Source organism: Felis catus, chromosome F1, assembly GCF_018350175.1.
Source record: "Felis catus isolate Fca126 chromosome F1, F.catus_Fca126_mat1.0, whole genome shotgun sequence".
NCBI classification, from domain to species: domain Eukaryota; kingdom Metazoa; phylum Chordata; class Mammalia; order Carnivora; family Felidae; genus Felis; species Felis catus.
Window position 1 is genome coordinate 26,382,358 of NC_058384.1, and position 23,751 is coordinate 26,406,108.

At 39.0% G+C, this 23,751-nt stretch overlaps 1 protein-coding gene across 11 annotated transcripts in view; it reads right to left on the reverse strand.

Moving 5' to 3' along the window:
- CACNA1E (calcium voltage-gated channel subunit alpha1 E) overlaps nt 1-23,751 on the reverse strand; it is a 654,182-nt gene that overhangs the window by 132,957 nt on the left and 497,474 nt on the right. For all 11 annotated transcript variants that reach the window (XM_045048892.1, XM_045048898.1, XM_045048896.1 and 8 more), the window contains one exon: nt 22,093-22,196. In XM_045048892.1, coding sequence (XP_044904827.1) covers nt 22,093-22,196 — 104 coding nt within the window. The remainder of the gene's footprint in view (nt 1-22,092; nt 22,197-23,751) is intronic.

Genomic DNA, 23,751 nt, shown 5'->3' on the forward strand with positions numbered 1-23,751 from the left:
ACCTACTTCTCAAATTTAGCCAGGAGCAAATCTTGACCAAGGTTGAAAGACTAGATGGACAAGAATTCCTAGAAAGAAGGGATAACTTATGCTTAATTCATCTGTGAAAATGACCAGCACAGCCCAACCTAGGGACAGTGATTTGCTACCACTTCTGAGGACAGTGCTGAGGAAAGAGGCCAGAAACGTGTGACTGAATGAATAACACACCTCCTCTCTGGGGGGTACCCAATCTGGGACACAACTTGGCCTTGAGGTTCCCTCTGACCGTTTTAGACTTTTTTTTTTTTCTATTCATAGGTGTATGCACAGGGAATGTAGAGGGTGGGTATGCCAATAACAGCACAGTCCTGGATTCTGGCTCCTTATCTCTGGAAAGAATATTAAGTTGTTTTATCCACTCGGGTATCTTTCACCACTAGTTAACACAGAGGCATCCTTTTGAACACCACTGAGCAAAGGACACTGAGCTCCACACAGGTTAATTAATACATTCAAGATACTATTGCTTGGTTATTTTTTGTAGCCAAGTTGGCTGGTAAATGACATTTTCAGAGTGAATGCACCATCCCTTAGAGAAAAGCACACAGTTCTCCTGTAGGGAACAGTGAGGAAGAGACTGTGTCAGCTGAGAAAAGCATTATCCACAGATCTGACATAGAGGTCAGACCCATGCAGACTGTCCAGGAATGGTAGCTATTCTCTTAAGTCTGATTTTCTTCCCCATTCTAAGATGAGAGTTAGAGCTGCTATTCCAAAAGCCTGCTCATTTTCTTCATAACATTTACCATTAATATCATGGTATTTGTATGTTTACTCACTTGTTTTCTGTCTTTGCCATTAGAATATAAAGCTCATGAGGGGGTTGGGCCTCATCTTCTCGTTCACTATCAAGCCCAGAGTGCCCAACACACATGTGCTTGATAAATGTTTGCTGAAAATGTATTTTGATAAAGGAGCAAATAAATGTTTCATCTCCTTGTCTACCTCCACTTAAATTATCTGTATCTTCTTCCCTCACTTCTTGGTCAGAGACACTTGCTGACTGAGATATTAACATTTGCAAATAAGGTCACCCCTCCCTCGTATTATATTTGACCCCTGGCAACCTTGATCTAAGGGAATAGTGTAATGTGAAAATGTAGTGGCAAGGTGATAGAGGAGACACTGCCCTGTGTATAGCACAGAAGGTCATGGGAGGAGAAGGGAGGAGGATCATAACCTATTTCATTGCCATTTCAGTCAACTCTGGTGAGGGTTAGGGGAACTCTTCTGGACTGGTGAACTTCAGCTTATGCATGTGCCCTCTGGCTAAACAGACTGATTATCAAGTTTAGTTTAATATGGGTAACAGTAATGTGAACCCCTAAACTGGCTTTGGGGTCCCTCTTATTCTTCCAAATGCTCTCAGTTGCTGTCCATTTCCTGGGTTCTCTGTGGAACACATCTCAGTGTTCTCCCTACATATCTGAGTTTGCTTCTTCAACTGGGAAAAAGTAATTTCAATATTTTTGCTAAATGAGGAATATTTTAGGATGCAATGATAATTAAGTGTTGAGAATGTCGTGGCTCACTTAACACCAAGGGGAAAATAAAGAACTTTTAATTCAACCACAACTCTAACAGAATCAGAACTTAACAGCTAGAAATGCCAAGTACCCAGTATATAACCAAGTTGTAAAGACTGTGATTATCAACTGGGGAAATTGGGAGGTATTATTTCAGCCACCTCAGTGTGCCCATGTCTGCAAGTGCACAGAAAACATGTCTAATTATAGGGGCTTGACTATGGGCCATAAGCTCAGAATGAAGTGAGGTTCTAACACTATTACAAATTTCCATGTGGTGAAAGCAATTACTATGAGATTCCACAGACCAGAAAAAGAGACCTAGGTTCAAGCATAAAATTCTTTTCTAATCTTGAAAAGCGTAAGATTTTGACACAAATGCTACAGTGAAATGAGCATGTGGGATAAATTATGACAGCAAAGAAAGCCATTTAAAAGCCTCTCAAATAGCAACGATTTGATTACACTGGGTCATGTCCACCATACTGATAATGACAAATGTTCCCTCTTTCTCCCTGTAATGGAGAAGGTCTACACAGCTCTTAGAGTTGTCCCTTGATACTAGCAAAATAATGGGAGTTCTATTACACTAATCTGTGCTCAGCTCTTCAGCCAATATTAAACTTGGGCTTCAAGGGCATTATACCCATTGAAAACAATGCCCAAGATCTCAGGAAAATTTCTGACAAATACAGACATCCCACAAACAGGAAGATGGCCTTTGATTTGTTTACAGGAGGGCATTTACTGGGAGCCTACTGTGTGCATACTAATTATGCTTGCTAAGTGCTAGGGAAAGAAAGATGAACTCACCATGGTGCCTGCCTTCATAATTTTATGAAAGGGACAAAGACATCCACAAATAACTATAAGACAAGGGCTCTAATAGAGGATTATACATAGTGCGATGGAAACAGATGAGGAAACTTATGGGGAATTTCACCTTACAAGATGAATCCCCAATCAAATAAAGCACGCAAGTGGAGGGAGTTATGAGAGGTGGCTTCTTCTAAGCAAAGCAAAAAATGGAGGTATGTGTACCTGGGAAATCCAGTAGCAGCAGGTGTGTGGCAGGGCTAAAGGAGAGGAATGTAGGATCAAGGGTGGAAAAGTAGGTTCTGCTAAACTTTGAGAGGTCATGCAAGATAAGGAACATTAATTGGGATTCTTTAATAAACAGATGAAGAGGGAAGTTAGCAGTGGAAGCTGTGCTGATTAATGTTTGCTTTAAAGCCTTTAATTGTTAAAATTAAAAGTTACTCATCTGTTCTACACACTCAATGCTAGCTTTCTGTTTTTGTTTATTCTCTTTTTCTAAGAATTTACTGTTTCATAATATTGTTTAAAAAGTCACATATTTAATCATCGTTAGCCAACATTACTTATATTGTCTTACAATATCAACATAAAGTTGTGATATTAATGTTCATGGTCTATTATTTATTTTTAAGCTAGCCAGTGAGGACCTGGAAAACATAGGACTCTCATATATTGCTAGCAGGAATATCAAATGGTACAGGCATGCTAGAAAGATTGACAGTTTCTTATAAAACTAAACATGCACTTACCATATGACCCAGCAATTGTACTCTTGAGCATTTATCTCAGAGGAAAGAAAACTTGTTTGCACAAAAATCTATGCAGAAATATTCATCCTAACTTTATCTGTAATAGCTCCAAACTAAAAACAACCCAAATGTCCTCCAACGGGTTTATGGTTAAACAAACAGTGGTACATCCACACCATGGAATACTATTCAGAAGTAAAAAGGCATGGGCTATTATTACATGGAACAATCTGGGGAGAATTTAAGGAAATTCTACCTAGTGAAAAAAACTGCCCATTTCAAAAGGTTACCTACTATATAATTCTATTTATATGGCATTCTTAAAATGACAGAATTAGAAATGGAGAACACATTAGTGGTCACCAGGGTTTGTGGGGAATGGCTAAGGGACAATGGTGTGTTATAAAAGGGAGAGCATGAGCAAGTCTTGTGGTGATGAAACATGTCTGCATCTTGATTGTGGGGGTGGTTGCACAATTCAGGTTCTACACCTGATAAAACTGCATGAGACTATACACATGTGCGCGCACACACACACACACACACACACGCGCGCGCGCGCGCATGTAAAACCTGCAAAGTCAGAATTAGTTCTTTGGATTGTACCAATGCCAACTTCCTGGTTTTGGTATTGTTCTATGGTGTTACGCATGAGGTTATCACTGAGGGAAACCAGGTAAAAGGTACATGAGGAGTTCTCTGTACTTTTTTTCTTGCAATTTCCTGGGTTCTCTATTATTTCAAAATTAAAAAAAAATTTTAAAAACCAGCCAGGTCCTCACATTGCCCACGTCAACAGCTATTTTTCAGTCATGTTTGTACTGACTGAAGATGACTGACTGAAAATGACTCTAGGACTCATTCAACATTTGGGATTTTCTTCTTCCTTTTTGAAACTGTGTACTTCTTCATCTTTCATGATGTGGTGTTTTCATGATCTCCTTTTGACCAATCTTGATATTCCAACTCTTTAATGGTTAGTATTTTTGGTAAATCTCTATCTCTGGCTCTGTTTTTTTTCTTTCCTATATGTCCTCCATGGATAAACTTGTCTATTTTTACCATTTGCTCTACCATGTCCTGATAGCATGTCACATCTTTTCTCTCTCTGTTCTTAAAACACAGATATTGGCTAATCTTATCTACTTATTTGGTCCTCGCCGACCTCAAACTCTGTCTGAAATCAAAAGCATCTTTCTCCCAGAACAAGAGCTTTTTTTTTTCTGTTTTTCTTTTCTCCTCTATTATTCACCTCAGTAAATGGCAACAAAGTTCTCCAAGACATTTACAACTGAATCTTCGGATATCCTCCATGATCTTTCCTCACCCAATACAGTCGCTCATTTACCATATCCTGACAATTTTACCACCTAAAATCTTCATGAGTTTTCTCTTTATATTTCAGTCATCAGGCTTGATATCCTCATCTTCTGTTCACAAACAGATCTTTTTATAGTCTTATTACTAGCCAATCACCTTTAAAAAAAAATTTACATCTAATCCACTACAGACTCAATCTAAAATTCAAAACTAGGGGCGCTTGGGTGGCTCAGTTGGTTGAGTGTCCCACTTTTGATTTCAGCTCGGGTCATGGTCCCAGGGTTGTGGGATCCAGCCCCACATCAGGCTCCATGCTAAGAGCAGAGCCTGCTTAAGATGTTCTCTTTCTTCCTCTGCCCTCCCCTACTCACCCTCACACTCTCTTTTTCTCTAAAATAAAAAATTAAAATAAAATTCAAAACTAACTCGTTTTGTCTTTTGATTTTATTAAGGAATTATGGTAGTATATTTTTATTTTTTCAAATTCAAATGTATTAATTATTTCCTTAATGGCTTATTAATTTGTATCATCCTTATAAAAGCCTTCCCCTTGAAGAATTTTAAATTGTGCATAATCTCTTTGAATACTTTTATGATTTACTTAAAAAATATACATATGTACTAGCTCCACCTGCAGTTTATTATGGTATAAGATATGAGAGTTAGGGATCTAATTCAATTTTTTCTTTTTAAGTTCTGGCCACAGATTAACACCTTTTATTGAACAGGTCATTTTCACTAATTTGAAATGACATATATACTATTGTAAATTCATATATATGTGTGTGTGTTGATATATACACCCATATATATATATATATATATATATATATATATATATATACACACACACAGACATGCATACACACACACACACACACACACACACACACACACACACACATCTTTTTGGTCCTCCTATTTCTACATCCTACCACATTGTTTCAATTACTATAGCTTTAGAATATAATTTACTACTTGTAGAAAAAGTCTCTGTTCTCATGTTCTAAGCAATAAGCAATACCCTGGTTATTCTTAGATATATAAGTGTTCAAGTAAGTTTCAATTTAATAAAGTGAAAATCTTATTTGGGGACCCCTGGGTGGCTCAATCGGTTGAGTGTCTGACTTCAGCTCAGGTCATGATCTCATGGTTCATGAGATTGAGTCCCATGTTGGGCTCACTGCTGCCAGCTCAGAGCCCACTTCAGATCCTCTGCCTCTCCATTGCATGCATGCTCTCCCTCTCTCAAAAATAAATAAACATTTAAAAAAGGAAAGTCTTATTTGTGTTTATTAATATTAAAGTTAGAAGAAAGAAACATCTTTGTGATTTAAAATATTCCTTTTCAAGAACAGGGTTTGCCTTTACATTTACCTAAATGAAAATATGCAACAATTGGATATGCTCATATTAGAATTCAAGCTTCATGAATACAGGACTTTTTGTTTGTTTTGTTCTCTGCTGTGCAGGCAGCATCTAGAACACTGGCTGGCACATAGCAGAAGTTCAATATCTATTTGTTGAAAACCTGAACAAGTGAAAACATGAATGAGTCCATTACTTAGGCAATAGGAAGCCATTATAAATAGTTAAGATATACAAATCATGTAATTAAATGTCTACTTTGGAAAGACTGCTTTGGTGATGGACAACAGGCCAGATTCCAGTAAGGAGAGCACTTAAAGAGACAATTGCTACAATCCAGGATACAGTTCATGAAACCTTTCAAGGGTGGAATCAGCAGGTCTTGATGAGCAATTAGATGCAGAGAATAAGTGAAAAGAAGGCATTAACTAAGGTTGCTATCTTGTGTAATAAATGTGGTAAAAGGTAACAAAGGGAGAGTGCTGAGTTTAGGGTAGAAGAATGAGACAATGAATTCACTTTAGAGCATCCTGAATGTGAGATGCCTAAGGGATATCTAAGAAAAGAGGTACTCTTTGGAGCTCAGTGGCAGACAGGAAATTAAATCCAGGTCTGTATGTTAGCAAAGCCATCTTCTTAAACATTATTTCATATTATATCATTCTATTAAGTAAACATTGACTCCTCTTCTGAAAAACAGATAAGAAAAATGGGATTTTTAGTGGAAACATTCTTGGAATAGGCTTAAATATACTGTATAAGTATACAATATAGTGTATGCTGTTCAAGGTGAATTCAGAATGGTACAGTCTTCTGCTGGGTCCTTAAGTACTTCATGGAAGGACAAACACTGAAGAACAGTATGTGTGTGCATTAGAGTTGCAGCATGAATACAAAGCATCACAAACATGTGAAAATATGTGTATGTATTAAGTATGTATATAAATATGTGTGCATATGTGCAGTGTGTATATATACACACTGCACATATACACACATTAAATAAAGGTATCAGAGTATTAAAGGATGAATCTGTACGAAGTTAGTTAGGGTGTGGCAGAAGAGATGACACGATTGTTTCAGCCATTTAAGAACTTAGCCAACTAGGGGCGCCTGGGTGGCTCAGTCGGTTAAGCGTCCGACTTTGGCTCAGGTCATGATCTCGCGGTCCGTGAGTTCGAGCCCCGCGTCGGGCTCTGTGCTGACAGCTCAGAGCCTGGAGCCTGTTTCCGATTCTGTGTCTCCCTCTCTCTCTGCCCCTCCCCGTTCATGCTCTGTCTCTCTCTGTCTCAAAAATAAATAAACGTTAAGAAAAAAAAATTTAAGAACTTAGCCAACCAGAAATTCCATGTGTAAAAAATTCTTCAAAAGACAATCAGGCCTTTTTATATTTGGCTACTGTCTCAACATCACCAAATAGGCACCTAATGAAGTCCCAATATAATAGTTCATATGTCTCTATAAAATGGTGAGTACGGATAGAACAGTCCCTCATCTTGATAATTTATCTTGATTGTCCTACTTACTGATTTCTCTGTTTATTTTCCCTGAACACTTCGACCCAGCCCCTGGAAGGTGACCTTTCTGGATACGATGGTTGGCTTCCACCACACCAGAATACCACACTTTCAGATTTATGACTTAGGGCATAATACTTGCTCACTTTGAGCTTTAATATCCTTATTTGTAAAATAATGGCAACACAATTCCTAGGACCACTGTGAGAATCAAACAAAAGAACACATATGGAATGCTTTCTAAATGAAGTGCTCTAAATTTAAAAAGAATAACCATTTTATAGTCTTTTTCTGCTTTCAACAGACTTAGTTGCCCACAACTCCTGATATAACAACTTTAACTATCCTTGAAAAGCAATTATTTATTCCCTAAATATTACCACATATGATAAAAAAGGTTAATATCTTTGCTAAACAAATGGGTCTTTTAAGTTCGTATGAAAAAGATAAACATGTCAATAAGAAAGTGGCAAGGAACATGATCAATAACTAAAAAAAAATATTACTAGCAATAGCCACATGAAAAAACTGCTCATTGTGAGACAATTACTTGTCTGGAAGATGCAGGTAGGGGCCATCACTCTGCAGAATAAACAGTCTCTCTGAGGCTGCCATCTGGATCTCCAGTGCCAGTGACTATGCTCCTTACTTTTAAGATACCAGCATCTTCCTTCATCTCTGCAATATTATTCTCCAGAAAGTCACAGGGGGTATGGCATCCTCTAAGAGGGGCCTGGTGTTACTGGATCTCCCTTCAATTCAGCAATTATTTATTGAGCCAAGAACCAGGCACTAAGATCTTAGGAGAGATCCAATTACAGGGAAAGCCATCTCTAGCACAAGAAACAAAAACTAACAGGTGACAGGAACATTTATGGCTCCAATACACTCCACTCACTTAAATGTGCAGGCTTAGGCATGGCTCAAAGTCTCTCAGTCTCCATTTTCTCATTTATAAACTGGGGTTAACAACAGTACCTTACTCATGAGGCTGTTATAAAAATTAACTGAAATAATGTATATAAAGTATTTAGCATAGCATCTGGCAGATGACGAGCTTTCAATAAATGTTAGCTCTTGTCTTGAATATTATTAAGTTCTATAACAAAATTGCATGTTATTATGAGTAATAGATTCTATAATAGACAGATGCATAGTATTATGAGAGTATATGGGAGGAAGATTTTAATCCTAATTGAAGAATGGGAGGAGGGGTATGGATCTGGAAATATCTCATGAAAGAGGTCAAAGTTGAAACAGGCTGTGAGGGCAAGAATTCAACAAGGAAAACTAAAGGGGCAGGGGCCTACTCTAGACCACAGGAGCTGAAGGCAGAAAGTCCAGGGCATTTCCAAGAAACTGCAAGAAGAGGAATGTCTAAGGTGATGGCCACATGTGGGGCACAAGCATGTGGTCCACTGGTATGTTATTACTATTCCCTGAAGGGTGCCATAGTCAATTAGCCCTACCAGTGGTATCCCAAAACATCTCAGCTCCTGTAACTGACTCAGAGCGGTTACTTGGTAGGTAAGAAGAATGACTCTTTCCCAGCTCTACCTTCTGAGGTGTAGACTAGGTTCTGGAGAGAAGAAATCTGCTATTAATAGCTAACACTGATTAAGTATTAACTCTCTCCCAGGTACTAAACACTTCACATGCATGATCTGATTTAGTTTTCTCAACCATCCTACATGGTGGATACTAGTATCCTTGTTTGCAGTTGGGTAATTAAGGGTATGAAAATATGAAGTGACTTGTCTAAGTTCACAAAGATGACAAGTAATAGAGATGGGATTCAAACCCAGATATACTGTTTACAGTGTCCATATTTTACTACTAAACTACACCTATTTACAGAGGAAGAAAGCACTCTGGACAGAGAGCCAAAGAACCTAGGTTCCAGTCAAGATCCTCCACTAAATAGCTGACTATAACTTGGGCAAGTTGCTTCACTTTCTATTCAGGTTTCCTCGATAGTAACACAGAGGCCACTTATAGTCTCTTACCGTCCGTTCTACCTCAAATAATTTTTATCCCAATCTAAGATACAACTCTGACAACTGATATACGAAACAGTGTCTTGGGGAAATGCAGATGCTCCCAACAAGCTCTCATAGCTTTATATGTGACCTTCATGGTCACACAACTCATCCAAGAAAGGGTCCTTGTAGTCAAGGGAGGGACTTCGAACACTACTCTGGTGATTACTGGTGTTGAACATAAAATCTCTGTCTGCAGGGCCAGAAAGTTCTACATGTCTTGCCAGCCACCAAAGACCCCTTCATCTCCATCAAGATGTGCTGTTCTGTATGCCAGCTAATTTCCTTCCAAAAAGGACATTTACCATATGAAGGATGTGTTTAACAGCATAGGTGTTTGGCCATGGCAGCTCTCATTTCCAAATTCTGAACCTGCTGCCTAACAGCTTTGTGAGCTTAGGCAAATTACCAAACTTCCCTCTTGGTTACCCTATTCATAAAAGAAGATAGTAACACCTTATAGGGTCATGTGAGGATTAAATGAAACAATGTGTGTCATGGCATTGGCGTAATTTTCAATGTATAGCACAATCTCAAAAAATTACAGCTTAAAAAAATCAACCTGAAACAAGCCCTATATTACTGCTGTAAACTAGCCAACAGGTGTAAAGTGTGTTATGCTTTCTCCAACTCAACAGATCTAAAACCTATCCTCCTTCCCTCAAAACCTCTTTGTCCTGTGTTCTCCCCTAGCCACAAAGTGGCTCAATTCAGAAATCTAGAAGCAGTCCAAGAGACTTCCCTCTTATTTTTACCCCCAGTCCACACTCAGACACACCCAAACAGTCACCAAGACATGCACATGCTGTCTAACCAACACCTCTTGGATCTGGCCCATCCTGTCCATAGCCACACCACTGGGTTGCTTTGGGCCTCACTGCTTCTTCCGCTTTGCTCCTAAAGTGTCTCCCTGTCTTCAGTCTTGTTTCTCTAAATAATTTCTTCAGGATGATCATCTTTTTTTTTTTTAACTTATTTTTTTTAATTTACATCTAAGTTAGCAAACAGTACAATGATTTCAGGAGTAGATTCCTTAAAGCCCCTTACCCATTTAGCCCATCCCCGCTCCCACAACCCCTCCAGTAACCCTTTGTTTGTTCTCCGTATTTAAGAGTCTCTTGTGTTTTGTCCCCCTCCCTGTTTTTACATTATTTTTGCTTCCCTTCCCTTATGTTCAGGATGATCATCTTTGATTGTAAACTGGTCATCTTCCCTGCTTAAAACTTGAGAACCCCCCAAGAGCTTCCGGAATCAGATTTAAACTCATTAGCTTAACCCATATAATGAGCCCTTCATGATGAGCCTCTGCCTTTGCTTCTAGTTTCATGTTCTCTACTTTTCCTGACTTGATTCATTCAAGTTACTCAGAATATACCTTTTATACCTTCTTGACTACTAACCTGCTGGGATGTCCTCCCTTTTGCTTCTAGTCAACCATTACTCATTCTTTCCACAAACGTATGGCCAACTCATCTTTGACAAAGCAGGAAAGAACATCCAATGGAAAAAAGACAGTCTCTTTAACAAATGGTGCTGGGAGACCTGGACAGCAACATGCAGAAGGTTGAAACTAGACCACTTTCTCACACCATTCACAAAAATTAACTCAAAATGGATAAAGGACCTGAATGTGAGACAGGAAACCATCAAAACCTTAGAGGAGAAAGCAGGAAAAGACCTCTCTGACCTCAGCCGTAGCAATCTCTTACTCGACACATCCCCAAAGGCAAGGGAATTAAAAGCAAAAGTGAATTACTGGGACCTTATGAAGATAAAAAGCTTCTGCACAGCAAAGGAAACAACCAACAAAACTAAAAGGAAACCAACGGAATGGGAAAAGATATTTGCAAATGACATATCGGACAAAGGGCTAGTATCCAAAATCTACAAAGAGCTCACCAAACTCCACACCCGAAAAACAAATAACCCAGTGAAGAAATGGGCAGAAAACATGAATAGACACTTCTCTAAAGAAGACATCCGGATGGCCAACAGGCACATGAAAAGATGTTCAGCGTCGCTCCTTATCAGGGAAATACAAATCAAAACCACACTCAGGTATCACCTCACGCCAGTCAGAGTGGCCAAAATGAACAAATCAGGAGACTATAGATGCTGGAGAGGATGTGGAGAAACGGGAACCCTCTTGCACTGTTGGTGGGAATGCAAATTGGTGCAGCCGCTCTGGAAAGCAGTGTGGAGGTTCCTCAGAAAATTAAAAATAGACCTACCCTATGACCCAGCAATAGCACTGCTAGGAATTTATCCAAGGGATACAGGAGTACTGATGCATAGGGACACTTGTACCCCAATGTTCATAGCAGCACTCTCAACAGTAGCCAAATTATGGAAAGAGCCTAAATGTCCATCAACTGATGAATGGATAAAGAAATTGTGGTTTATATACACAATGGAATACTACGTGGCAATGAGAAAAAATGAAATATGGCCTTTTGTAGCAACGTGGATGGAACTGGAGAGTGTGATGCTAAGTGAAATAAGCCATACAGAGAAAGACAGATACCATGTTTTCACTCTTATGTGGATCCTGAGAAACTTAACAGAAACCCATGGGGGAGGGGAAGGAAAAAAAAAAAAAAGAGGTTAGAGTGGGAGAGAGCCAAAGCATAAGAGACTCTTAAAAACTGAGAACAAACTGAGGGTTGATGGGGGGTGGGAGGGAGGGGAGGGTGGGTGATGGGTATTGAGGAGGGCACCTTTTGGGATGAGCACTGGGTGTTGTATGGAAACCAATTTGACAATAAATTTCATATATTTAAAAAAATAAATAAACAAACTACGTCTCAATGGCAATTTCTTCACTTGGCCTTGACTGATCTTTGCCTCTTCTAATCTAAATGCTTTCCCTGTGCTGTCTCTCTACTTAGACTACAAGCTCCTTGAGGGTAACAGCTCTCTGTCCTTGTTTGATAGATCCTCGGCCCCTAGAAGCAGGTGATGTACAGCAAGAACTCAGTAACATTAGCTGCATGAATAATTGAATTTCTATGGTTGATTCCAGTGTCTGAATCCCGGCAGGAAAATTACTGTATAATTCACCTACACACAAGTCAGGTCTGGGAGATACTGAGGTGCCATCTTCTAATATCCAAAGAGAAGCAATGACAGGTGATTCAGGAGATCCAAAGTTTAATATTGAAGATACACTTGTTGGTCTCTTCCTTCTGGACAGGACCTAGGTCCTATTCAATTTTGTATCCTCAGTTATGCCTTGCAAGATAGTAGGTGCTCAAAATATGTGACATCTACAAATCTTAAAAAAATATATGGTATATATATTAAATGAATTGCTTTGGATAGGGCTAAAACCCTGGATCTGTTTGAATTTAGATTCCATTACATATATTTTAAATTATTTCCTTAATCAATCTACAATCTCCTTATTTTATCTTTGTGATCTCAGTCTAGCAAAGTGTCTTGTGTATAGTAAATACTCAATAAGCATTTGCTGAATTGCACTTAATTCTCTTTTTTTTTAATTTTTTATTTATTTTTTATTTATTTATTTTTTTTTTTTGCACTTAATTCTCAAACACACTCAGCAAATGAGTTGGTGGCAGGACAGACAGACAGCTGTGACAATGGTTGTTATGGGAGCCATTCCACTCACTCAAGAGATGGAACCAGAAGAATTCTTCCTGTAATACGGAAAGTTCACCACTCCCCATTAGTCCTTAGGGCAAGAGGATGTGGACAGTGGGTCTTGGCATTTTATACCCTGTATGTACCCCTGTGTACATGAAGACTAGTGTATGTGAATAAGTGTGTGCATGAATGCATGTGCAGATTAAAACTCACACTAAAGTCTGTATAGACAGGATACTCTAGGCTAATCCTCAGCAGCCTTTCTCTAGTTGTGCCATGTTGTCAATATTCCTGGATGGAGGCCACATGATACGTTTAAAAACACATGGAAGCAAAGATGCTTTGAAAACTATGACACGCTTTACATACATGAAGTTTCCAATTGCTTCCGGTGTGCATTTGTAAGCATCTCTGGCCTGGCTGTCCCTGTCCCAGTTTGGAGACAGCACAACTGCTCCCCCAAGCCTACCTTCCTCCCTCCAGAAGCCCTGGGAGCAGTAGATAGAGGCAATGGGCTAGCTTAGGGCCATTTTCTGTTTGTGTGCGCTTTCTGCCCTGTAGTCCTGTGCTTATGCAGTTCTGGTTTGTTTCCATGGAGACAGGAAGCTCTGCTTCTCTTCAAGCCTAAGCTAATGGTTTTCATCAAATCCCATTTCCTCTGAGACAAGTAAAAACACTGCAATGCTTCTATCTATACTTCCTCTTTAAATACATCGAGGGTGACCAACTTACCTCACAGCCCTCCTTTCACTGAGTCCCATGCCTCTGAGATGGGTGGCTCAGTTACTTGCACACTTCGTATCCAGTGAGTCATGAGCACTGGCATAGGCTGCCTGCCCCCTCTCACTCAGACTCATCTCGTCACTTGCCCAACATAGGGGCTCTTCCTTCCACTGTCTTCTTTCTCTGCGTTAGGAAAGCCTTCTCATATAACATTCAAACTGCCTTCAGGTCACTGGGAACATGTCCCCTGGAAATAAAATCTCCAGAGCTTTCCTCTAGCTTTCAAGTGCAACTCCCAACCAACTGCTTACTCCAAAGAGAAAGTCTACATCCCCTCCAGAGGCATGTGAGAACCAGACCAAGCAGAAGAGAGCATCCTTGGCCCTCTGTACACAGAACTAGCTACTGCTAAACCCTCTGCAGACACTGGTAAAACTCCATATGTGTTGAGCATCAGAATGTGAAAAAGAAACAGGGACAGAAATATTTCACTCCCAGCCTGTAAGGCCCCTATTGTTAACACTCTTTTAAATGTCAGAATTTATTTACACCAGCTGTTCCCAGCTGCTGTTTTCACTTCCTAGGCTACTCCAGAAGTGCTAAGGAGACATATGCCATCCCGGGTCTGTTTCATCTCCCAACCTAAGGAGGCTGTCTCCCCATCAGAGGGGAGCTGATGATCTCACAGCCTGTTCACACAAAATATCACAGGCTGCTACTCAGATGATAGCCACCTAGACCTAACAGGTGGAGAAAATGAATGTCAGTATTATCAAAGGACATAAGAGCTAATGGCTACTCGATGCCAGACCCTGGGCTAGGTCTCTGTCAATGAAAGACATTACTATCCCATTTTACAGAGAAGGAGGTGAGCTCAGAGTAATTTATCCAAATGCACAATGCTGGTAAGTGGCAAGATTAGGGTCTCACTCATGACTGTCACATGCCAAAAGATCACGCTTCCACCAATGTGCCACTCTTTCCCATCCAGAGAAGGACGTAGGAGAACTAAAAGAAACAACTCCAAACCAGAGATGGTCTATCAGATTGGATACAGTTAGACATAGAAATTGTCCTGGAGGGCAGTGCTCTGTCCTAGTTCTAGCTCTGTTAAAGTATGTCTTGAACCCATATAGAAGCCTTATTTGGAATATGGTTGATTTGTTCACATAGCATCTATTTCCCTCCCTCTTCAAATAGTAAGAACAGGGCTTGAATTTTCTAAATTAACCATGGACACACTTTGGAAACAAGTAGGGATAAAGAACATCAAGTAAGATTACATAAATAAGAGATTATCCCCTCTGCATAAATACATGACAAATGAAGTCTATGGTCAAGCTCCTTCCATACGTAGTCACTGAGAGATAGTATCTGAGTTGTAGGTACAGGCAATATGGAGCAAATGACCTAGAGCAGTGCTTGGACATAAAGAATGTCAATAAATGCTCACTGAATGAGTAAATATATAAGTCCCATTACATCTTATGACTTTCCACTCAAGATGCACAGTATTAAGAATGTCTTCACAGTGCTTCCTGCTTTTATTTCATAACCATTTCACAAGTCACCACAGGCTCTCAATACCACATACTTGGACTAGTATGGTCACTTCCTTCTTAATCCTAGTGAATCTGGTCTCTCTCCATGTCAATGCTTCCCCCACTGATGCTAGATGAATGGTCTTATATATTTCTTTCACCCCACACTTTTCTGTATATGCAGTAATTTTACTGCATATACGGGTATGCACATTTTTTCTCAAGGTATGAACATTGACTTTTAAACTCAAATATTTTTTAAAAACTTATCATGAAGAGATAGCCATCTACTGCCACACCTCTCCCCATCCCTGACTCTCACTCCCCAGAAACCATCATTTGTAAGTTGTACCTGTATTTTTTTCTAGTATCCTTTTTTAATTTTTTAATATTATACCTCCATAATTGATATTTCTTTATCTTTAAAAATTTTAATGTTTGTTTACTTTTGAGAGAGAGACAGAGGAAGAGTGGGGGAGGGGCAGAGAGAGAGAGAGAGAGAGAGAGAGACAGACAGACAGAATCTGAAGCAGGATCCAGGCTCTGATCTGTCAGAACAGAGCCCAATGTGGGGCTTGAACCCACAAACTGCAAGATTATGACCTGAGGCAAAGTTGGTCGCTTAACCGACTGAGCCACACAGGCACCCCTATTTTTCAATTTAGGATACTGCTTAAAGACTTTCTCACTATGGAACCTAAGATTTTAGTCTTTGACATTCCCTTCCCCTCCCCTTATTTATCTTCCCCCATCCTCTCAAGGCAATTATAACACCATACGGGGTCATTTCACAATCCATTAAGGCTCAGCTACACACAAAACTAACTTACTATGCTTACATGTCTCTAGTGGTAACCCTTTTGTATTTTGTGGAGTTGCTCAGATGGAGGTGTGTGCATATAAATACATATATGAATATGTTTATACACAATTCAAACATTTATATATATATACACACATATATAAATTATATATTCATATATATAATCTTCACAAAACCTTTGAACTTTTCTGAATACAATGTACATCAGGGAATAACTTGCTTAATTCTTTCCTTAAAGATATCATTCTTAAGCTCTCTGTCATCCTATCCAAATCTGAATTTGCTGCTCTCTAGGTCTTCTGACAGTTATCATTGTAGACTTCCCTTCATAATCATCCTGGAATCCCCTTTGCCTGTTTTCTCTATTGAATCCCTTGTTTGCATGAATATCATGTCCTTCTCTTTCTTCAATTAATTCCTTATTTTTAGAGATTCACATTCTCCAGTAACTTCTTCAGAAAGACAGTCTCAAAATACTGCCATTCTATTCTCAGAAATTATTGCTATTTTGGCTGGGTATAGATTTCTATCTTGGAAATTTTTTTCCTTCAGAAATATTTAGGAACTTCTCTGTTCAATTCTAACTTTAAGTATCATTGAGAAGCCCAAAGCCACCCTAACTCCTGATTCTTTGTTGTAAAAATATATTGCCTTTTCAATAACCAGAAGCTTTTGGAATATTATCTTTATTCAGATGTTCTGAAATGTTATGATGATTTATCTTGGTGTGTGGTCTCTTTTCATTAGTTGTGTCAAATGCTCAGTGGGCATTTTTATTATTAATTAATTAAATTAATTTGTTCCCTTTTATATCCATACCCTCTTCCCATATTTCTGCTATACAAACTGCCCTTACAATAGACAGGTTTCCTCTGCTATCTGAAAGTTTACTTTACACCACTTCACTTTCATGAAAAACCCACATTAATACATATTTTTGATAACTGAAAAAAATCCAAAGAGCATTTTTGCTTTTACAAAATGGTAATTGTTTCTTTGTTTTACACCACATTGGTATATGAAAGTTTTCACAAGAAGGCTCTACTTTCAAATAAACACCAAAAAAAAATCTGATTAAAAAATCGAGAAGAGGGGCACCTGAGTGGCGCAGTCGGTTAAGCGTCCGACTTCAGCCAGGTCACGATCTCGCGGTCCGTGAGTTCAAGCCCCGCGTCAGGCTCTGGGCTGATGGCTCAGAGCCTGGAGCCTGTTTCCGATTCTGTGTCTCCCTCTCTCTCTGCCCCTCCCCCGTTCATGCTCTGTCTCTCTCTGTCCCAAAAATAAATAAATGTTGAAAAAAAATTTAAAAAAAAAATCGAGAAGACCTGAATAGACATTTTTTCCAGAGACAATGTACAGATGGCCAACAGTCACAAAGATGCTCAACATCACTAATCAAAGAAATGAAAGTCAAAACCATAATTAGGTATCATACCACACCAGTCAGAATGGCTAGTAGCAAAAAGGATAAGAAGTGTTAGCAAGGAGAAAAGTAAACCCTTGTGCACTGTTGGTAGGAATGTAAGTTGGTTCAACCACTGTGGTAAATAATATGGAGTTTCCTCAAAAATTTAAAAACAGAAACACCATATGATCCATTAATTCCACTACCAGATATTTACCCAAAAAAATGAAAACACTAATTTGAAAAGATATAAGCACCCCTATGTTATTGCAGCACTATTTACAACAGCCAGGATATGGAAGTAACTCAAGTGTCCATCCACAGAGAAATGGATAAAGAATATGTGGCATACATAGACAATGGAATATTACTAAGTTATAAAAAATAATGGGGTCTTGCCACTTGTGACAACACGGATGGACATAGGGTATATTATGTGAAGTGAAATAAGTCAGAGAAAGAAAAACGCCACATGATTTCACTTATATGCGAAATATAAAAAAACAAAACAAATGAAAAAACAAACAAAAACCAGATTCTTAAATATAGACAACTCGTGGTTGTCAGAGAGGGGAAGTAAGCGGGGTGGGGGGTGCAAAACAGATAAAAAGATTAAGAGTTACACATTTTCAGTTATAAAACAAGTAAGTCATGAAGGCAAATAGTACAGCAAAGGGAATATAATCAATTATATTTTAATAATGTTGTATGGTGACTACACTTATCATAGTAAGTGCCAAGTAATGTATAGAATTGTTGAATCAATAGACTGTACATCTGAAACTACTTTAAAATTTTATGTTAAAGGGGGCATCTGGGTGGCTCAGTCAGTTAAGTGTCCGACTTCGGCTCAGGTCATTATCTCATAGCTTGGGGGTTCGAGCTCTGTGTCGGGCTCTGTGCTGACAGCCCAGAGCCTGGAGCCCACTTAGGATTCTGTGTCTCCCTCTCTCTCTGCCCCTCCCCTGCTCACACTCTGTCTCTCTCTCCTCCAAAATTAAATAAACTTAAAAAAAAACAAAACAAAGAATGCTCTACTTTCAAGAGAAACTTGTACTCAATGTATACTTTTTATTGAATGCATTCTTACAATCTATGTATTTTGTGTGTATGTATTTTTACATGCATTATACTATACTATTTCTTGTTTTCACTAAATTTTATGCTTTTAAGATACTCTATGTTGTCGTGTGTACATAGTATTTGTTGCTCCTAACTGCTGCATAGTATGTCATGGGATGCATCCCACAGTTGACCCATGTACTTTACCAACTGTGGATGCCCAGGTTCTCTCCAATTTCCCATCACCAAAAACTAATGCTGAAAAGAATATCCTTGCGCACGTTTCAACAGACTTTTACTCTGGCAATGTGTGTTTACTGATTCTGGAAACATTTTTAGTATTTTTACTTGTAAGTTTCTCCCTGCCCTCTTCCCTGTTCTCTTTATGGACTCTTATAAATTGAATGTTGGACTAACCCTCTGATTTTTTAAAAATTTTTGTTCTACTTTCTAGGTGATTTCATTAATCTTGTATTCCAACCATTTACTCCTCATTATTTTCATTACATATTTATATTTTTTTACATTAATTCATGTTGCATTAATGAAATTTTACATTATTTATTTTACATTAATTTCCAAGGGCTCTTCTTAACTGCTAAATGTTCTCCTTTTTTTATTTTTTATTTTGTGATTAAAATTATTTCTCTTCGACCTCTGCTAATATCAATTACACTTTTTAAGAGTTATCTTTTGTACCCTCCATCATTCATATTCCCTCAAGTCCTTTTTTTTTTTTTTTAAGAGAGAGGGAGTGCATGCCAGGGAGAGGGGTAGAGGGAGTGGGGGAGAGAGAGAATCTTAAGCAGGCTCCATGCTCAGCACAGAGCCCAACACTGTACTCAATTTCATGACCTTGGGATCATGACTGAAGCTGAAATCAAGAGTCAGATGCTCAACTGACTAACCAGGCGCCCCCTCAAGTTCCTTTTTTCTGTATATTATTTTGTTTTTGTCTTTTGTTTTGGATATCTTTTTCCAATGCTGATGATCCCTACTCTGCCTTAATATTTAAGAGCAGTGTCAAAAAAGCTTATTAGAAACTCTTGTGTGGATGGCTGGAGCTTGTAGAATGATAAGTGTAATGGGTTGAATGACCCTGCAAAAAAATGTATGTCCACATCCTAATTCCTGTATCCTATGAATGTTACCTTATTTGGGAAAAAAGTCCTTGCAGATGTAATTAAGTTAAGGGTCTTAAGAAACCCTAAATCCAAAGACAAATGTCCTCATAAGAAAGAGGCCCAGGGAGATTTTAGACAAAAGACAAGGAGGCAATGTGACCACAGAGGCAGAGACCAGGGTGATGTAGCCACTAGCCAAGGAATACTTGGGAGTCACCAGTGACTGGAAAAGGAAGGAAATAAATTCACCCCTAGAGCCCTTAGAGGAAGTAAGACCCTGCCATATTTTGGACCTCTAGCATCCAGAACTGTGAGAGAATTAATTTTATTCACAGTGTGAAGCCACTTAGTTGTGTTCATTTGTTGTGGCAGCCACAGGAAACTAATATGAGCCTCACTGAGGGCAATGGGTGGGAACCGTTTCTCTGGCCATCCTCAGGTATCAGTACATAATATTCTTAAGATGGATGGTTTCCCCACAGAGGAACCCTACTAACCCTTACCATACCAGATTGATCCACTTCTGAGAGTTAAGAGTAGGCAGATGTGGGCTGGAAGCATGACATTCAGTTTGTGGACTTTCATTCCAACATATCAACCCTACCCTCAGAAGCACCTGATGTTACCGTTGCAAATTTTTGATTCAGCCTCTACAGAGATAGTAAGTCTTCTGACTTTGGCTGGGGTGGGGGTTGGACAGGGCAGACACCTGTGAGACTTGTTTGGGGCTAGATATCTAGGGTGTTAGATAGATGGGGATAGAGATCTAGGGTGTTGGATAGATGTCCTCTAAGTGTTCCTTATGAGGACTTTTGACCAATCCTCTTGTTTTTAGTGCCATCCATATTTCATCTCTCAGACATATGTGGTGTCTTGAATTCTGGAGGCTTTCCAGGACTGTGGAAGGTTCGGAAGGAAAATCATTTGCCTTTTTATTGGCATTCCTCACCAAAGTCAGTTAAACCTCAGCTTTCCCACCACTAGATCAGTTACCATTTACTCTCTGCCTTCAAAAATTTTGTTGACCTCTCTCATCTGTTGTCATTTCCTCTCCTGTTCTGTCACTGTGCCCTTCTTAATGTTAATAGAATTACAAGACATGGTGAATTTCATTCAACCTTCTATGTTTAACAGAAGCGCCACCTTGTAATTTCCATTTGAAGAACTTATGCTACTCAGAGAAGAAATTAAATTCATTTTTGCTTAGAAAAATGTAAGACCTTCTAAAATCAACCCCTGTTGTAGCTCTATTTTACACTTTACATTTCCCAAATGCTCTAGGTAAATTAGGCTCATTATAATCCTTTCCTATTGCAAGATGAGTCCCATTTCTTCAATTTTTCTTATGGTGTGGTGCTCTCATTCATGGAATGTTCACTCACATATATCCTATTACATATTGTGTGTCCCAAGCAAAATCTCAGTCCTTCATGAAGCAATTCCTAATAATCTCAGACTATATAATAGATTTGTTCCTTGCCCCAAATTATCTATATCTCATATTAGTCAGTAAAAGAACTCCATTCCCTGTCTAAATGTTTGTGCCCTGTCCCCAAAACACAGTTATAGTTATATATATATATATATATATATATATATATATATATATATATATATAAAATTTTTTATTATATATAAAAATTTATTGTAAAATTGGTTTCCATACAACACCCAGTGCTCATCCCAACAGGTGCCCTCCTCAATGCCCACACCCACTTTCCCCTCTCCCCCACCCCCCATCAACCCTCAGTTTGTTCTCAGTATTTAAGAGTCTCTTATGGTTTGCCTCCTTCCGTCTCTAACATTTTTGTCCCCTTCCCCTCCCCACTGGTCTTCTGTTAAGTTTCTCAGGATCCACATATGAGTGAAACATATGGTATCTTTCTCTGCCTGACTTATTTCACTTAGCATAACACTCTCCAGTTCTATCCACGTTGGATAGGAACCATGCCTTAGACTTTATGTGCTCTTTGCTATGCTTACCATGGCTTTAGACACTGAGTACTTGCTGACTGATGTACACTAATCCAAGCTACAAATATGGAATTTGATGTTCAATAAATGATAGAGTAGGAATCTTTGAGGGTAAAACCTCTATCTTATTCAACCTCACATCCCTCACAACTAGCTTGGTGTTGGACAAAGAAGATCTATGACTGCTGAATGACTGAATGAAAGGATGTATATGAATCAATGAACTCTCACTGAATACTATATTCAACGTTGTACCTGGCTTAAATATTTTTTTAACTCATAAGAAAAATAAAGACGATTAAACAATGTGCACTACTGCATTTCCAGCATCTCGAATAGCACCTCACACAGGGGCTGCCCTAAAGGGAGGTTAAATGAATGAACTGGCCAGTAGTCCAGAGCATTAGTTTACAGTTGGAAAGAAGTTAAGAGGAGAGAGGAACATCTGGCTTACCCGGAAAGCACTCCCAGAACGAGGTTGAGAACAAAGAAGGATCCAATGATGATGAGGGGGATGAAGTACAGCCAATTCCAGGTGGCTCCTAAGGCATCATTGGTCTGAAAGAAAGAATAACGCTTCCTTAATATTTTACCAAAACCATGTGCCAGAAGAAGGCTTCCATTCCTGAAGTTTCACATATAGGGTGATATAACAAGCACAGAGCAATACAGTTAAACACTGCGTGCTTTATTCCCAGTTTGGTGTTATTGTGGGTTAACTCATATTCTCCCATGTATACAGTACAGGACACTGCATTGGCCTCACACAACACCCTGAGTAGGAGCGGTCCGACACCCTTACTTAACAGCTAAGATAACTGAACCCAGAGAGGTCAAGTACTTTTCCAAGATCATACAAACAATTGCTGGTTTTTATAGTGTTTGATGAAGTGGGTTCTAAGCTTTTGCAGTCTAAATTGGGCAAATTCTCAAAAATCAGAGGCAAGCTGTGTCCATCTACTCCATGGATGCTGGCAAAAGCCTGGACAGGACTGCTTGGGACACATTATTGTCATCCACATCCTGCTCAGTCCTTGACCTTGCACTCTTTTTTTCTTCTATCACAGTCCAATAGTACAGAGCTGGCTCAGGCTTGGGCCCAACAAGGCTCTGGACAGAATAAGGAATAAATCTAGATTTAAAGATTAATCCTTTCCTCTCTCTCTAATCCGAACACACAGTGAAGTGAAAAATGCTTGGAAATCCATATTCTGGATTCTTATACTACAAGTGAGATTCATGGCCCTTGAATACTTAGAGGCTGAGGGAGGATTACACCACATGGCTTAGCCAAAAGAAGCAACCCTTGGCAGGATGTCTTATTAGGACCTAGGAACCGTTTGGGAGCGTTTTGAAAAGTCTTCTCTAACACTTCATCCTCTCAACTAAACTTCACCTTGACCCTTCCTCCCCATAATATCAATCCCAAATCTTTCTAAACAGTCTCCTTGAATTGCATTTTATATATGCAGGCTTTTGAAATCCCCCTCCAACCCCACACCAGCCCCTCACATGCAAACTGTAATACCCATTTGAAACAATTAAAAGATATTTTATTCTTAATTCACTGGAGAAACAACGCCATGAAAGTCAAATGCCATGACTAAAATTCACAGGCTAAATTACTAAAATTAAGATCTGAACTCAGAATTTCTATGACAAAATGCTTCTTATCCCTGTGATTTACCTTTTCCTCTTCTCACTGCTAAGCTTTACAAACATATGTTTGATTCATTGCCCTCATGCTTCTGGTGGTCTCTGAGGACATTCTTTCTTTTCTCTCAAATTATCTAATTTTCTTTCTGCCTCCTATTGAAATATGTCAGTCCACAGAATATAGCTTCCCACTGATCATGGAAGCTATCACTGCACAGTAGAATTTTCCATTAAAAATAGCTTTTAAGACAACCTCTTTCACCAAACTTGTATCTTTTGTCTTGCCCCCACACTGTTCAGAGACGGATGATTGCAAATGAAGCAGAATATAAGTTAAAAACAAACACCCTCTGAATTGTATGGGACAAAAGTGGGGATCTGCCAGTTTCAGTCTGTAAGTTCTAACTCTTTGGTTCAAACAGGTCTGATCAGTTAAATGCAAGCAGGGAACATGTGG